Source organism: Osmia lignaria, chromosome 4, assembly GCF_051020975.1.
Source record: "Osmia lignaria lignaria isolate PbOS001 chromosome 4, iyOsmLign1, whole genome shotgun sequence".
In the NCBI taxonomy this organism is placed as follows: Eukaryota; Metazoa; Arthropoda; class Insecta; order Hymenoptera; family Megachilidae; genus Osmia; species Osmia lignaria.
In genome coordinates, this window is record NC_135035.1 from 11748373 (window position 1) to 11764046 (window position 15674).

The window sequence follows — 15674 nt, forward strand, 5'->3', positions numbered from 1 at the left end:
GTCCGTCAGTTTCCTGGATAATCTAGCGGGTTTCATCCGTCGATTGCCGAGTCGTTCCCTCGAGAAGACGATAGTGAACGCAGGATTTCCATCGCGAACGGGTTTACCGCGCATTTATTCGAGGAAGCGCGGAAATCCATCTCTGGCCACGGCCTCAAGTACCGATTTCCTTTGCCGTGGCGCAGTGTAATTGGTGGTTACGAGGCAGGAGAACGATCCGCAGAGGAGGAAGAAGACGAAGAAGAAGGAGGGCAAGGATCGGGGGTATCGAGCCAGGGGGTCGTTCCTGCATCCACGTAGAGGAGAAATAGGTGCAGGGAACGAAGAAGAGGAGAAAGAAGAAAGATAGAGCGTAAAGAGAGGGGTGGTGAAAAAAGGGTGAGGTATCGTGGCGCGAAATAGAGGGGAGCTAGTAACCAGGCTGGTAACACTGGCGATGGTCGTTGGGGTGAAGGGGGAGTAATCGTACTCGTCGGTGAGCTCGGCGTAGCGTGCTAGTGTCGTTACGTACCACTCGGTGGAGAGAGGAGGGGTGGCCAGAAGCGCGCATAGAGGAGTGGAGAGAAAAACGACTCGTACAGGCAAGGCAAGGCAAGGCAGGCTGGCAGGCAGGCAGGCAAGCAGGCAGGCAGACAGACAAGCAGGCAAGGCAAGGCAAGCAAGTCGGAGTAAGCAAAGCTGGCAGGCCAGGCAGGCTAGGCAGGCTAGTCAGGCGAACAGCCGAGTAGAGACACGATGCTCGAAGGGACAGAAGAGAGTGCCGGAACGAGGGAAAGAGACAAAGCGAGGAGAGAGAAGGGAACGGGGCGAAGAGAGGAGTAAAACGAAACGGCAGGCGTAGCGAGGAGCGTGTAAAGCCTGGAGGACAGGAGAGAAAGAGCGTGGAGGGGGTAAAGCTTGGGTGCCGGAAAGGGGTGCGCGGCAAAGGGATGCAGGGCAGTAGAAGGGTGGGGCAGGAGGGGAAAGGGCATATCCCACCAAGGGGTTTCGGTTTAGTTTGGCGTGAGACGCTGTGCCATTCGGTTCGAAGCGTATACGTTGCCGCGTTCGTTGCACGTTCGATGTCGTTCATTTCCGCGGTTTAGTTCGAGAAAACGCCGCGCCGTATTCCGCGGCGCCTTTTTACAGCTCCGTCGCACTCTCCTGACCGCCCGTGTGTATTTGTTCGTCGTCTCCTCGGCTTCGTTTCGTTTCCTTTCCTTTCCTTTTTTATTTGTCCCCTTCGTGAATCTGTCCAGCCTCTGGCATTCTTTCTATAAAGAGGCTGTGGGCGCTCGGTCGGCGGTATGGTGAAAGTAAAATCCCACGTCCGTGGAGCTTAAACTTGAATGCCAGGGAATCTGGTCGTACGTCGCGAAATCGCGTACACATCGGGCACGCGACGTCGCCGCCGTTGCCTGGACACCCCGCGCCACCACGTCGGCTTCGCCAAAGGGACCAACCACCATCTCTTCTCTGTGTTACCACGATTCGAACATTGTAGCGAGCTCCGTTTTTCTTTACGGTGTCGTTCGACCGCGAACGATACGACCTCGCTTTGTGTACCTACGGGACCAGTATGCTTCGCTACCATAGAGGATAGCGTTAGGCTACTCCGATATTCTCGTATGCGTGTTGGCCGCACGTACGGCTCTCATGCTCGCACGTAAGTACACGCACCTACACACTCTACCAGCTAATGTATCCGCGTTTGTGTGCACTTAGACCTACTCGCCGGTTGAATGTTGAATGTTGAATGCTGAGAAACAACAGCGAGAAAGAGAGAAAGAGAGAAAGAGACAGAGGGAGAGAGAGAAAGAGGGAGGGGAGAGAGCGCGCGCGCGCACGAGAGAGAGAAAGACAAGAGAAGAGAAGAAAGAGATAGAGAGGGCGGTTTCCTCCATCTTTTTCTCCCTCTCTTCTCTCTGTCCGTCTCGCACTCCCGTCTTTCTCGTTATTACTCGTTTACCCCTCTACTTACTCTCTATCCTCTCTCGCGGCTTTTCCCTCTTTCTTCGACTCGCACGCGTCTTGTTACTCGTACGGGTACTCGTGTATTTATGCGTTTTCTCATATCCGCGCTGCCTCGTCTTTCGTCCTCGACGAGATCGTGTACGAGTTCACGATACGCGCCACACGATGGGACAAACATCGGCACAGGCCGTGCCTTCGAACTCCGTAGGGATCGTGAGATCGTTTCTGCGAACCTGGCCGACTCGACGACGTTTCAGATCTGCCTATTGTCCGAAATCGGAGTAACGGTTTTCCATCAAAAAACTTTGATCGGCGACACGAGGAAACGCGTGTGTCTGTCTGCCGATTAATCAGCTGGCTCGCGAAAGCGGCGAAACAATGGGCGGGAAGTTGCTGGTAATGGATGAAATCAGGTTCGAAGACCTCTGGTCGTTGGCGTTTTCAGCCGATTAATTACAAGTCGATGCTGACGAATTAGAGGAATCGATCGAGAAATATGCGATCGCCTGGTTAATCGCGTCCGATTTCTCACCGCGCCGCTGAAAAACGAGTAGCGAGCGAGTCGTCGAATGTCTCCAGACGAGAAAGAACATTCTTTTTCCCGTAGCAAACAGCCGCAAAGACTGGCCCCCGTCCGATCGAATGCCTTTTCTTTCGCGATCTCTTTGGACGGTCGCTAGGTTACTTCGAATCACGCTCTTCCGCCCGGTAGGGTCGTCGTCTCCCTACTCTCTTTTCTCAGGGTACGCGCGTATAAAAACGACGGCAGAGGGATCAGAGAGCAGCTGGGGGTCTAATCTGTAACTCACATAATGCGCGATAAGGCGGCTAAAGTTTCGCGAAAGAAAACACGTTCCATGCGTGTTTCCGTTGAAATAACGATCCCTTAATGAGACTGCTCGTTTTCCTTCCTTCAGTAAAGCCATTCTCGACGCCACCGTCTATTATATGAAACTTCGTGCAAAGAGAATGACGAAGGGACAATGTAGATATTTTAATTGAGGCCCCCTAAAAAACTCTGAAAGCTGAATCGAATCTGTTTCTCTGCTCGCTATCGCGAGCAACTTGCAACGACGTTTGAGAAATTCGCTTCTTACGGACTGGCTCGTTATAAATAGACGAAGTGCTAGGCATCGCAGAACCCGTGGTGTGTATACCTAACGCGTACCGATTCGGTGACCGAACGATTCCGCCAACTTCCAACAGTCTAGTCAAAGATAATACCCGTCGAGGATACGATCTTTGTTCTAGATGCATCGTCATCGTTACGATGGCTGGAAAAAGCTTGATGCTTTTCCGGTTCACAGACGACCAGTTCGATTGTTGCGAACAGGCCTTTACTTAGGCGCGTCCCTGCATTCGCGACACGTGCTGCACTCGTAGACAATCGTAGCACGAAAGCAAAGTGCCCGAGCAAACGGTCGAACAAGACGCAGCAAGATATTCTATTTGAGAAAGTTTGCTAATAAACTGAAAAATTTCCGATAAAGATGGTTAACGCGTTGATCGTTCGCTCGCTCGAAGGATCGACGATTGTTATTCTAATACCTCGTGTTATACACATCCGTTTTCACATCCCGAGAACGGAATGACGAGCGACGTTAGGAATTGAACGTAATTCTTAACCACTCCTCCGTTTCATCGACGCGTATACGTATGTAGGTAACGCGAGTACACGCGGTCTCTATTTAGGAAGCGATGAAAAAGACGATCAAGAAGCACGGATAGCAGTGAATTTCTTGGCAACGATAACGATAGCATCGTGACGACTTATCGTGTCGGCTCCGCTACGAAATACCGCGATATTCGATCAATACGAGAGAACAGCTAGGTAGAGAGTATTCGTATTCGACGAGTACGTGGTGTATACTGTACACGCGTTTCATTCCCGTCTACACAAGCAACGAGGGCTGCTGTTGCGCCGATGTGTTTGGCGGTTTAACCGAACCAGCAGCCGAGCAGCAATGGAAAAACGGAAAGGACAATTCCTGAGCGGGGAGAGAGCGAGGATAAAACGCACCCGTATACCTAGCCGGGTGGCTGGAACCCGGTGGAGGGGCAGAGAACGAGGCAACGGGATTCTAGCTACCTGAGAAACCTTCGGGAAAGTGGGCTAAACGCATCGTGACACGGACTTAACCGTCTCCTATGTCGTGCGATTCGTCTGCGAAACTTGCGAATTACGAACGAGACGATCGCTCGTTAAAGAAAAGGAAACGATCGCCAAATATGTAACACGTTATTTAACGCGTCAAGTGTGGGATTCTCCTTTTTCAAACTTTTCTATATCGCGACGCGGATCGAATACGTTTACGTACCGTAACGACTGTGCGAGCCACGTCTCGGTTTGTCTCGTGTAATTATGACATCGTGCCGTAACATCGCGGAAGATCGAAAGAATTTAATTAGATTGCGATGAGTTTACATTGTATACAATAGATTGTATAAAAGTTCACTGATGAGTTGTTACGGGACAAGTAGAGATCCCGTACGTTAGAAGTTGATCCGCGCCTACTTTGATAAACACGATGAAAAGGAGCAAAGATATGGTCCTTATTTGTAACGAAGGTTCGGTAAGAATAAAAGATTTAACCGTTTTCCATTGGTAGGCAGACGAGCTGAAGCACCGAAAATTCAATCTTTTGGAGCAGGGCACGTTCGTTCAATTAACGATAGAATTATTTAGCGTGCGAATATTCTCGTTTGTGTGCATGGAGATCGTTGTAGTTTTCCTTTCGAGTTGCGGTTTTCTGTCGGATTACATAGGAACATGTTTTATGATTACAGACACCGTCACGGGCAGTAGTTCGGTACAACAATAAGAAAAATGTCGGGAATGGGTAAAAGGACTTACCTCCGCGAGGTAAATCCCTATCTTATTTGTCCGTTGTGCAGAGGCTACCTCATAGACGCGACCACCGTTGTCGAGTGTTTGCACTCGTGTAAGTAAATTGAATCGTTGCTCCTGAATTACGCTCCACGGAATTTCTAATGATATGTTGTTCTAATTTTTCCCTTCAGTTTGCAGAAGTTGTATTTTAAAGCATCTCAACACGGAAGCCCACTGCCCTTCTTGCAAACATGTTCTCAACAAAGCGAAGCCAAACATCAAGTAAGTTTTACTCGATTCGAACCTTCGTTATTAGTCAACCCGTATCTATAAGATTGAAAATCTGGAGAAAGGACCTAAAGCATTTAGACTTTCTGTCACTTTTGTACAGGCCAAACGGTAAGAGTTATCGAAAAAATTATTGCGCCATTGTTTTTAGTGGGTCAAAATCTCAAGGAAGGACCGGCATCTTTTCTTTTTTTTTCTTTTCTCACTTCCGGGCTGACCGGATATTTACCTAATTCACGATACACGATAGAATTTTGTTAAACGAACTTTGTTTTCAGGGCTGACAAAGCGTTACAAGATATCGTGTACAAATTGGTCCCCGGATTATACCACAAGGAGATGCGGAAAAGAAGAGAGTTTTATAAAAAGCATCCGGAGCACGGTAACTATACTAAAACCTGAAAATTTTATTGCGACAAGAACGCATTTATTTGACGAGTGAATTTTCCGTGCAGCGGACTTAGCGACTCCCGAACAGCGAGGAGAAGACGTAAGCGGAAGGTTAATCTTTGCTCCAGAAGATGCTGTTAGTTTAAGTTTAGAGTATCTACCACCCGGAGCCGATCCTCTGACCATTCTACTCAGCACCAGCGACGATACTAACAACTCCAACAACCAAAACAGCAATAGCAATAATAACAATAATAACAATAATAATAATAATAATAATAATAATAACAGTAATCATGGGACGAATACGAGTAGCAGGCGGTATCTTCAATGTCCGGCACTAGTGACTATCGCGCATCTGAAGAAATTCTTAGCCTTGAAATACAGTGTCGATATGACAAGATATGCCATCGAGATTTGTCATCGACGTGCTCCACTGCCGGAACACTGGACTCTTATGGACGTCGCGTATATTTACGCATGGAAAAGGGTATGATTTAATCGCCAAACATCTTAAATTTGTTTTTTCAATCTTCTGACGTTCGAATAATTGTTATTTCAGAATGCACCAATGCGATTCTTTTATCGAGTAGCGTTGGAGGAGCAGAGATTAGAGGCACCTCCACACGACAGACCTTCCACGCCTGGTTTGGGCGCGAGTTTACCTCCCGTTGACGCTACCCTCGTAACAAGGGACAATGCTAACATGGAAACTATGGATAATAACGTCGAGGCTAGACTCGGAAACAATCGAGACGATATTTCCAGTGAAAAAGTTCGGTCACCGAGCGAACAGCCACGCGTGAAAGTCGCCAAGGAGGCTGAACCGAAGAAGGAACAACCGTTGAGTAACGCAGTGACCTCGACGACCGTCACATCGACCACGGTTTCGATAGCAGCCTCGAAGACATTGTCTACGACCACGACGACCAACACAGTCGCGTCAACCGTATCGAACGAGACGAACAAACAGGTGAAAACACCGATCAAGATACTGAAGAACCCGGATGGTCGGTACGAGGTCCTGAGAAGTCCGCCCGGTAGCTGGAACTCGAAGGAACAGAACGCTACAAGCAACTCCAGTCCAGAGTTTAGTGTCGTTAGCATAGGAAATGGGCAAAACTCGAACGGAGTGAAAATAACGTTGAAACAGTGTACACCAAATAATACCAGTCCGAACAAGCCGAAAGTTATCAGCAACGTGTTGCTACATTGTGGTCAGGTGGAGAAGGATCCGTCTGGTTCGTTGGTCATTCAACAGTTACAGAGAGACAAGGATAAACAACAGGCAGAGAAACAAGAGAAGCAAAGACGCAGAGTTACTTTTGTGGAAAGATCAACTCCCGAGAAAACTACGACCAACAACGTGTTGAAGACCATACAGAAAAAGCCGGCAGAGCAACAGGAGAAGAAAAGATTCCTTCAGAGTTTCCAGTTGACTGCCAGAGAACCGGGATCGGATACAACACTGGAGTCTAGCTTCGAGTCGAATAAAGTGAACGTTGTTAACGAAATTAACGAGGCTTACAATAAAGGGAACGTTACTCCGAAAAAGGAGCAGGATAAAGTTGCAACCGAGTCATCGGGTAGCACGGACAATGCGAAGAGCAAAAACAATAGCGAAAACAACAGTGTAAATTCGACGAGTGCGAGCAAACGTGTAGCAACGATAAGCGGTCTCGGCAATACGCGAGTGAACGCGAATAAACAGTGCAGTGACGTGGATACGTGTGTATTGAGTTATACGAAAAGCATCAACGCGAATAACAGCTCTACAAAAGTGGACGTGTACACGTTCTCCAACGACCCTCCCATAGTTCCAGCAGGAGCGGTAAAGAGGAAATGCCCGCCTGGATTGCCTATCTGCGACGTTAAACGAAAGAGACAGCATCAGGTTCAAACTCAAAGCGCGAAGAAACAGACTACTACTGCTCCTCCATCACCTTCTGTACAGACTACTCCAAAATCGCATCGGAAACTTGCCAACGAACAGCACGTTATACCTGCGAAAAGAGCGGCGAACATGATTGGAGAAGCTGGTCCTAGTCGAACACCCGTGTCTCAAAGTTCGAAATCTTCCTCTAGCCCTGTACTCTCGAATGACACGAGAAACATACTGGACGGCTGCGGGCTCAACATTCCCGCCAGTCTGAGTATCACTCTCACAGCACCCAAGTCTCCAGGTAACAGCGGAGGTAGTTTCCCTGAAGCGAACGACTCGAAAGATAACCGCAAGAACACACTGGGGAAAGTCAGTCCTAGCATTACTTTGAACGACAGGTCCGTGGATCCACGTGTACTGAAAGCGTTGAAAGCTGGACAAATCAGAATGCCTGCCCCGCCAAAACCGAGACAGACTAAATCGGAACGCGAAGGAGGTCAGCAACGACAAGCAACTCCTTCGAAACGAAAAAGAGAGCAAGATTCGAGGGATATATTGGATCTTAGCGGAGGAAAGAAAGTGGATATGCATCCGTTGAGAATACCTCAACCAGTAACGAAACTGAAGGCAAAATCAACGATCAGAGACAGCATGCCAAGTATTTCGGATCAAGGGCAAGTTGTGACGTTAATGGGTGGTCACAGGTACTATCGAGCACCGCCTGGTTCTTTAACTCCAGCGGCGCATCGAGTGAGCGATTGTCCTCTACCTACGCCATCCCGTACACCGGTCTACGCACCTGGACTTTCTAGTCCTCTAAGTAGCAGCAGATCGAACACCAATCTCTCCTCTGTTTTCCCCAGTCTGCAGAGTCTTTACGCTCTGAGCCAAGCACCGAATCTCCAACAGTTTCAAATGGACGCGAGACTGAGACTACCTCGACCAGCAGATTCTTCCAACACCGATAATCGAAGCGTAAATAGCAACGTAACCAGCAAAAGTCATCTAGCTGCTCAATGTGCGCCAGTTAAACCTGCCAGATCATCTATAGCACCTCTTGCTGTTCCTATTACCAAACAGCAACAGCAACAACAACAACCACAGACAAACGAGAAATCCTCGTCTACCAGTTGTCTAACCAGGCCAGTCACCAGCGATGCGAATAAAACACCCACGTTTCACAACAACGAACCCCTCGATTCCACCGAGTCCGCGCAACAATTATTGTCCGTCCAAACCAAGTACTCACCGGTTACGGAAAGCGACAATCGATTTTCGCCTCAAAGTTCCAACAACAGCACCGCGATCCTCGAGAACAAATCGTCTACCGATGAAAGCCACGATTCCAACTCGGAGACGAGTAACGATGCTAGAAAGGAACCGGATAATTCGTCGCGACAGACACCTAATCGCGAAGCAGCCAGCCCTAGGGTATCCTCCACGGCCTCTCCATCTCCACCGCCTGCAGACAACAACGCGAACACGACCAACAGCGAAAACTCTAATAATCGTAAGGACAATACGAGCACAGCCTCGAACGGCATCGACAACGATCTACCCGCACCCAGTCCAACGAAAAATATGGCTGCTGAGGTATCGAGCAGCAAATCACCAGCTAGCCCGGATTCTAGCTCGGTAACCATCGAAAGTCCTTCCAGCAAGAGCTGTGCCACGGTGGAACAAGCATTTCCTTCTCCATCTGCCGCGTCAGAAGCGGCAAAGACTTTGGAACACTCGACGAAAACCGACAACAACGTCGTCGTCGTCGTCGAAGACTCGACGAATGAGAACGAGAACGAGAACGAGAACGAGAACGAGAATGAGAACGAGAACGAGAACGAGAACGAAAACGAGAACGAGAACGAGAAGAAGGCTTCCTTCAAGCATATAGACGCGAAACAATTGACCTCGGAAATGTTTCAAAAACGATTGTTGGCTGCGTTCCCTTCCAACGAGTGGGCTAACAATCCGGTAGCCGCCGAACATCTTGGGAATTTTTTAAAAAGTTTAAACGCGTCTATCAAATCGGACACTAACAAGTTGGATAGCTTGAAATCGGAGAAGATCGAAAGTGGCCAACTAGCGTGCAACGAACCGACTCGTTTGAATAACGAAGCTTCGTCAAAGCCGCGGACGGACGTCGTCGAATAATTTACCATCGTAAATTATAAATAAGATAGCTACATCACTGCCAGATACTAACTGTAACGTTATCGAATGACTTTTAGCGTGAATGTATGACCGATTTGTGTAACTATCTGAAAAGATTTTCTAATAGAAGGCGGCCGTACGCGCGTCGTACGATACAGGGAAAATAAAACACAGCACGGACACGCTGGTGACATTATTTTTTCAAATTTTTTAAGAACACGCATATTTCATGAACTTTCATCCGTACGTTGTTGCTTACTCGATAATTAGCAACGATTCTACGAGTAGTCGCTCGATTTTTACAAGGGATCATGAAATTTTTCTTTCCGTACGAACGAACGATACAAAGAGTGTTACGGGAACCATTGGGTTCATGATTTCCATTTGCGTGAAAGAAATAGATAATCGTTCCTACCTCGGTCCACGTTAGAAATACGAAAAAGTACCTCGCATCGTGTTCGAATCTGATACCGTGATTTATTTGGACAAATTATTTATACTTAAATAGTATAATGAAGCACAACGAAAATTTATTTTAGACGATACGAATTTGCTTTCCTATTCGCTCTACAGGTAACAGAGTATGATACGTGTACGTAACGAAAAACATAGGGACCGAAAAGTTGAGAGAGAAAGAAAATTAGAAATACAATTAATCGTATTATGTATGAGCGATATATATATATACATACATGGTATAATGTTAGGTATTTTTATTTACTTTGCGTTACGTTTCACTATTAGTTACTACTATGTATACGTTGTATGATAATTGTTACGTTATGCGACTGTATTATATACAACTGTATTATTTCTTTATCTGTATATATTTATAATTATACTAGTGCGTCGTTTTTTTGCGGGATGTACGCAAAATCCTATTACTTTTTAAGCTCAAAATCATTCAATTCGAATCGATCAAAGTTCGTGTAAAATTAATTGAAACCAAAATTTTTCGAATATAGCTGTATGAATGTTAATTTTCAACAACAACAACCTGACATGTAATAACGAAAGAAAATATCATTATATACTTAAACATGAAATTGTTATAATTCTTTATATTTATTCCATATCGAAAATATTTCGCGCACATTCGAACGTTTGAAATGAGGCAGCCATTTATTTCTGTAATGGCGGCGTATTGCAAGGACACGCCGTTTCGAATTGAATTTTTGCATGATTCGTAATAAGTGTAAAGATAACACTTACCAATTTGTTGTGGATTTGAGTTCGTCAGCAGTAGCAGGAAGATTAATGTCTCTGTAACAGAAAATAATAGAGTAATATTAGAAAAAAAAGATTTTTTGTAAGTTTCGAAGCATCAACGCTTGAACGTGCGTCACGATTTTGGATTATGGATGAAAAAAGTTTGTTTCCGGGGCATAAGATGTAAAAAATACAATACCTTGAATGTTAAGCAACGTATCTTCCTATCTTGAATTATATGTCACCACTTTGCACTACTTTTAAAACACTTTTTCACTAAATATTTGAAACTTTCGGAGAAAGCAACTTCGCGCTACGGCGTTCCGCAAACCACTGAGTAATGTCTCCTCCCGGAAGTAATGGCTGATCAGACGAATGCATGAACCATTTTCATAATAGTGTATATATTATTTTTCGTAAAAACTTAATACATTAATAATCATATAAGAAGAAAAACATGTTTGTAACTAAATAAAATATTTATTCTTTTTAATACCATAATGATATTAATAAAAATAAAAGATGGTGAAACATCCGGTTTTTAAAGCAGACCGTAGCGCCATTCGAAGGAGGGAATTTTTCGAGAATTATGTTTCTCTAGTCTAATAAGGCCCGTATGTGTAACTTTAAGGTTATATATTTTCGGAGGTATGGTATTCCAGAAAATGAAAGGTTAACCTTTTGTGTGATAAGTGTTTAAATGAGTAAAAGTTTTAAGTTTGTTTAACCGTTGCAAGATAAAATGAGTAATACGAAAGAAAATTCTACAGCTCCAGCAAAAAATACACCTATAGGAAATACGAAACCTTACGGAAAGATCGTATTAACGTTGCAAAATTGTCTTTTACCTGAAGAAAAGCTTAATTCGACGCCGTCTCATTTAGACGGTTTGGATGCTGAAACCGAAACTGATCTAAGGATATTAGGATGCGAACTTATACAAACAGCTGGCATTTTGCTGAAACTACCGCAGGTTTGTGATCTCAATTGAAAGTAAACAAAATGTTTGTAAACGCTATAACCTCTATAACCTCTAACCCAATAATCATTATTTCTTTTATTGCTTTAAATAGGTTGCAATGGCTACAGGACAAGTAATATTTCAACGATTTTATTACAGTAAATCCTTAGTTAGACATAATATGGAAACAACTGCAATGGGTTGTGTTTGTTTAGCTAGTAAAATTGAAGAGGCACCTAGACGTATCAGGGATGTTATTAATGTATTTAATCATATAAAACAAGTCTCCAGTCAAAAGTAAATATAACTTTGTTTTTAATGTTATTATCTATTGTATTGTATACATATAAGAAATTTATATTTTTTTATAAATTATTTATTTCAGACCGATACAACCAGTGATCCTTGATCAAAATTATGTAGCTTTAAAGAATCAAGTGATTAAATCTGAGAGAAGAGTATTGAAGGAATTAGGCTTTTGTGTTCATGTAAAACATCCTCACAAAATTATTGTTATGTATTTACAAGTATTAGGATATGAGAAAAATCATGCTCTAATGCAACAGTGCTGGAATTATATGAATGATTCCTTAAGATCTGATGTATTCTTAAGACATCAGCCTGAAACAGTCGCCTGTGCATGCGTATATTTGGGAGCAAGACAACTTCAACTACCTTTGCCTACTTCACCTGCTTGGTTTTCCCTTTTTAAAGTTAACGAAGCGTCAATTAGAGATGTTTGTCGTCGTATATTACGACTATATTTTCGACCTCGTGTTAAACCAGAACAGTTAGAGAAACGCGTAGAAGAACTTCGTCGTCAATACGAAGAAGCTAGAACGAAAGCAAGAGGGGGTGATGTTGATAGTCACACACCAAGTCCACCACTGCCTAAACATCATAATGCGTGGGGCGGATTTATTAGCCGTAGCGGTACACACGCGGCACCCGAACGTACAAAGTCTCCTAGGTAGAGTATCGCTGAGACACCGTAGAAAATTTTATTTCATTAATCTATCATTTATCATTTGATATATTTAATATGCAGAACCTTTATGTTTATGCAGGCGCTCAAAGTCCCCAAGTACTTCACCATCTAGGGGTGAAGGAACAAAACATTCCAAGAGAAAGAAACATAGTAGAAGCAGATCTCGCAGTCATAGTCATGGACGTTCTCGGAAACCGAAGAAGGCTCAACGAAGGCGATCTGGCAGCCATAAATCCTCCCGTAGTCGTTATAGATCGCGTAGTCGATCTCGGGATAGAGATGTAGAAAAATCAAGTAAACATCGCAGCAAACACAGACGGCATTGAGCTGTTCAATGTATAAAATATTGTTTAAACCATTACGAGTGACACTGCAATCACGTTAGCAGTTGGATCCATTTTATATAATATAATATGGGGCCTTTTTTTACCTCTGTTAATTAATATGCAACTTGAACAGGACAATTCATTTCTACTGTATGATACATATCTTGAGTTATAATAATTTAAAAATGATAACAGTAGATTTAAAAGAAATTATTTCTAAAAACATTAAGTCGAAAGTACCTCAAGAAAAGCGGTACATTACCGAAAGAAAAATATTACAAATAACGATACTTAAGAAGGCGTGTATTTAATACAAATACAACTTGAAAATAAAGTTTTATATTCATGTACTACTGTGTATCATTTTACGAAAACCAACAGGTGCAGCTTTTTTCCTTTCGTCTGAAAGTACTGGCGAAAAGTCTATCGTTGTCAATTGTGGAAGAATATGAACGATATATCCCCTATAATCCAGAAGATGTTGAATAGGATTTCCATGCAATGTTAAAGATTTAAGGTTGCGTAAACCTTTCAGTTTCACAACATCATTGATATCCGAAATATTGTTTCCATGTAAATAGAATATTTTCAAATTCGGGAAATGCACGATATCATCACCGATACTGCTTATTTCATTATAGGAAAGATCAAGCCAGCTAAGGTGTGCAGGTTCATCGAGAAGTTTGCGCACAAGGTTTTCGAATCCCTCCATTGAAATTAATAAATTATTGCTTAACCATAATGAACATGTTATAAAACGATCTGCAGATGTTCGTAATGGAACTTTACCCGTCCGTACCGCTTGTGGCCGTTTACCTGCTAATTCTCTTGTAATAATATGAAAATTAATTGTATACATAATTGTAGTAATACATGCAATTTTATAATAATCTCATACCGTCTAACATACCATTCATTGTGGTTGCTTTTTTAAATGACAAGTCCAATGGAACAGCTATCAACATTTCTTGTTGTTCGTTTCGTCTGTAATCAGAAAGTACATCCTTGTTAGGAATGGTATCCATTTTAATTTATTGAATATTGTTTAATAAAATTCTCAAGCAAATTTAAAAGTCACATGTCAGTTCTGAATATTATTATCAAAATTTTTCGTTTTCATGTAACTATCGCCATATAGATAGTCACTTATCAAATAATAATGTTGTTGTATGTATGTATGTATGTATGTATGTATATTCTTAATTGCGCATACTTATTTTCAAAAAGTTACCGCCGCTTTCAATTTAAACTAAACACATTTTTTCAATATATTTCTGAACACTCGAAATGTAATACAGATAAACGACGCTAGAGCGGTTACTTCAAGAACTTACAGTTCTGTCATTTGTGTGATCAGTGGCATTAAATTATAAACATTTAACGGCGGTAACTGGAATCCACCAAAACATTGAATTGATATAAGTCAAGATTTTGTAAATAACCAAATCTACAGAATTCATTTAGACGATAAATAACTCGTGCGATACGAGGAAGAAGTAATTAGATTAGATTCCTTTGTATCTATTGAAAATGCCACGGACGAAAAATGTTCGGAAACCAGAACAGGAACGGGAACGGAATCTTACAAAAGAAAGTAATTTATTAATGAGAGATTTTGAGCGTCAGGCACATTTACGAATTTTAAAGCAGGAAGGAGAAGGAAAAATGTCAATAAAAAGTTATATAAATTTTATTGATGTTACTCTTTCCCGACTTCCGTCGGAGATACGGGAGATGACTCTCGGTGAAATACTCAACTGTGAAGTTGATAATGAAGAAAAAGAAAATTGCAACGAAGTTTCGTCGTCAGTCGATGACTATTCATTAGCATCAGTTCCAACGAAAGTAAAAGGGAAGAAAAATAGAATTACTGCGTCTGACGATGGATACGTAACCGAGGGTGTCGCCACAACACGCTTGTCAAGAGCTCCAAAAATTACAGAACCTATCCCTGCTAGTAAAACACATAGCAGTTCAAGAAACAGTAGGGCTAAGCTTAGTCAAGCTAGCCAAGAGTGTAAGACTGTAAAAAAGATAAGTAAACAAGAAAGGAATAAAGAATCAATAAAATCTAATAAATTTATAACACCTGCAACTCTAAAACCCGGAAATCATGAATTTGGTCTTATAACGCCAAAAATTAAACCTAATACACCATTGAACGTATTAAGACGTCCACGACAAGGGGAAATGGTTCTTAGCATGCAAGGTAGTCCATTATTAGTTTCTTCAATTGTTCGGGAAAATACAGCCAATATTAATGTACCTTTGGCTAATGGTAATGTTATATCTTTATTACCTAATGATGGTTTACGTATGTCACATATTCCTCAATTAGATCCAGAAACTATGAGACAATTAGAAACTCTAAAGAATCATATTGAGACAGTTATCTCTGCAAATTAAGTATATGTGTATTTTGGTCATTTTGGTTACAACTTTATTATAAGTAACACCTTTTAAATAAACCAAATTACATCAAGTTTAATATATTCAAATAGCATTTACCATTATTTTTTATACCTTCACATGTATAAGATTTTAGAATAATAAGGAACAAGTATTATTTTTTTAGAAGTTAATACTTAAAAATAAAATAATATAGTGATATACATGTATGCTTTCACACAATTATAATAAAGACTTGACTATATCCAATATCTTATAGAATTATATCTGTTGTATACTACAGATGA

At 42.5% G+C, this 15674-nt stretch overlaps 5 protein-coding genes across 7 annotated transcripts in view; 3 read left to right on the plus strand and 2 right to left on the minus strand.

The window, feature by feature from the left end:
* The window catches only part of LOC117603188 (ras-related protein M-Ras), a 37751-nt gene extending 26734 nt beyond the window's left edge, over positions 1-11017 (minus strand). Inside the window, exons 1-2 of the mRNA XM_034322077.2 lie at positions 10903-11017; positions 10707-10757 (exon numbers count right to left, since the gene is read on the minus strand). The gene's annotated coding sequence lies outside the window, so the exon portion shown is untranslated. The remainder of the gene's footprint in view (positions 1-10706; positions 10758-10902) is intronic.
* LOC117603173 (uncharacterized) lies at positions 985-10909 on the plus strand. 2 transcript variants are annotated; one of them, XM_034322043.2, is made up of 6 exons: positions 985-1645; positions 4741-4895; positions 4975-5065; positions 5350-5453; positions 5527-5951; positions 6024-10909. In XM_034322043.2, exons 2-6 carry the CDS (start codon positions 4781-4783, stop codon positions 9492-9494), a joined length of 4206 nt encoding a protein of 1401 aa, XP_034177934.2. In that variant the 5' UTR covers positions 985-1645; positions 4741-4780; the 3' UTR covers positions 9495-10909. The 2 variants fall into 2 exon arrangements, with proteins under 2 accessions (XP_034177934.2, XP_034177935.2); XM_034322044.2 differs by lacking the exon at positions 985-1645 and adding an exon at positions 3468-4526.
* A 292-nt stretch (positions 11018-11309) lies between the features above and the next one.
* Positions 11310-13328, plus strand: LOC117603183 (cyclin-L1). Its single transcript, XM_034322068.2, has 4 exons — positions 11310-11676; positions 11777-11961; positions 12050-12634; positions 12732-13328. Exons 1-4 carry the CDS (start codon positions 11446-11448, stop codon positions 12976-12978), a joined length of 1248 nt encoding a protein of 415 aa, XP_034177959.1. The 5' UTR covers positions 11310-11445; the 3' UTR covers positions 12979-13328.
* On the minus strand, positions 13322-14112 carry LOC117603190 (leucine-rich repeat-containing protein 51). 2 transcript variants are annotated; one of them, XM_076688043.1, is made up of 2 exons: positions 13889-14112; positions 13322-13797 (listed from the first exon to the last, which is right to left on the minus strand). In XM_076688043.1, the coding sequence occupies exons 1-2, from the start codon at positions 14001-14003 to the stop codon at positions 13322-13324; spliced, it is 591 nt and encodes a 196-aa protein (XP_076544158.1). In that variant the 5' UTR covers positions 14004-14112. The 2 variants fall into 2 exon arrangements, with proteins under 2 accessions (XP_076544158.1, XP_034177973.2); XM_034322082.2 differs by having other exon boundaries at positions 13322-13803.
* A 376-nt stretch (positions 14113-14488) lies between these two features.
* Positions 14489-15621, plus strand: borr (borealin-related). The gene has a single exon (XM_034322073.2). The coding sequence runs from the start codon at positions 14509-14511 to the stop codon at positions 15382-15384; it is 876 nt and encodes a 291-aa protein (XP_034177964.1). The 5' UTR covers positions 14489-14508; the 3' UTR covers positions 15385-15621.
* The last annotated feature ends 53 nt before the right edge of the window (positions 15622-15674 follow it).

Bases quoted from the DNA above. Each gene is read 5' to 3' on its own strand.
- LOC117603173 (XM_034322043.2), top strand. From the start codon at position 4,781: ATGTCGGGAATGGGTAAAAGGACTTACCTCCGCGAGGTAAATCCCTAT. The intron at 4,896-4,974 runs GTAAGTAAATTG...TTTTCCCTTCAG, and splicing joins TGTCGAGTGTTTGCACTCGT to TTTGCAGAAGTTGTATTTTA. The intron at 5,454-5,526 runs GTAACTATACTA...TTTTCCGTGCAG, and splicing joins TAAAAAGCATCCGGAGCACG to CGGACTTAGCGACTCCCGAA.
- LOC117603183 (XM_034322068.2), top strand. From the start codon at position 11,446: ATGAGTAATACGAAAGAAAATTCTACAGCTCCAGCAAAAAATACACCT. The intron at 11,677-11,776 runs GTTTGTGATCTC...TGCTTTAAATAG, and splicing joins TTTTGCTGAAACTACCGCAG to GTTGCAATGGCTACAGGACA. The intron at 11,962-12,049 runs GTAAATATAACT...TATTTATTTCAG, and splicing joins AAACAAGTCTCCAGTCAAAA to ACCGATACAACCAGTGATCC.
- LOC117603190 (XM_034322082.2), bottom strand. From the start codon at position 14,003: ATGGATACCATTCCTAACAAGGATGTACTTTCTGATTACAGACGAAAC. The intron at 13,804-13,888 runs GTATGTTAGACG...TTATTACAAGAG, and splicing joins AAAAGCAACCACAATGAATG to AATTAGCAGGTAAACGGCCA.
- borr (XM_034322073.2), top strand. From the start codon at position 14,509: ATGCCACGGACGAAAAATGTTCGGAAACCAGAACAGGAACGGGAACGG.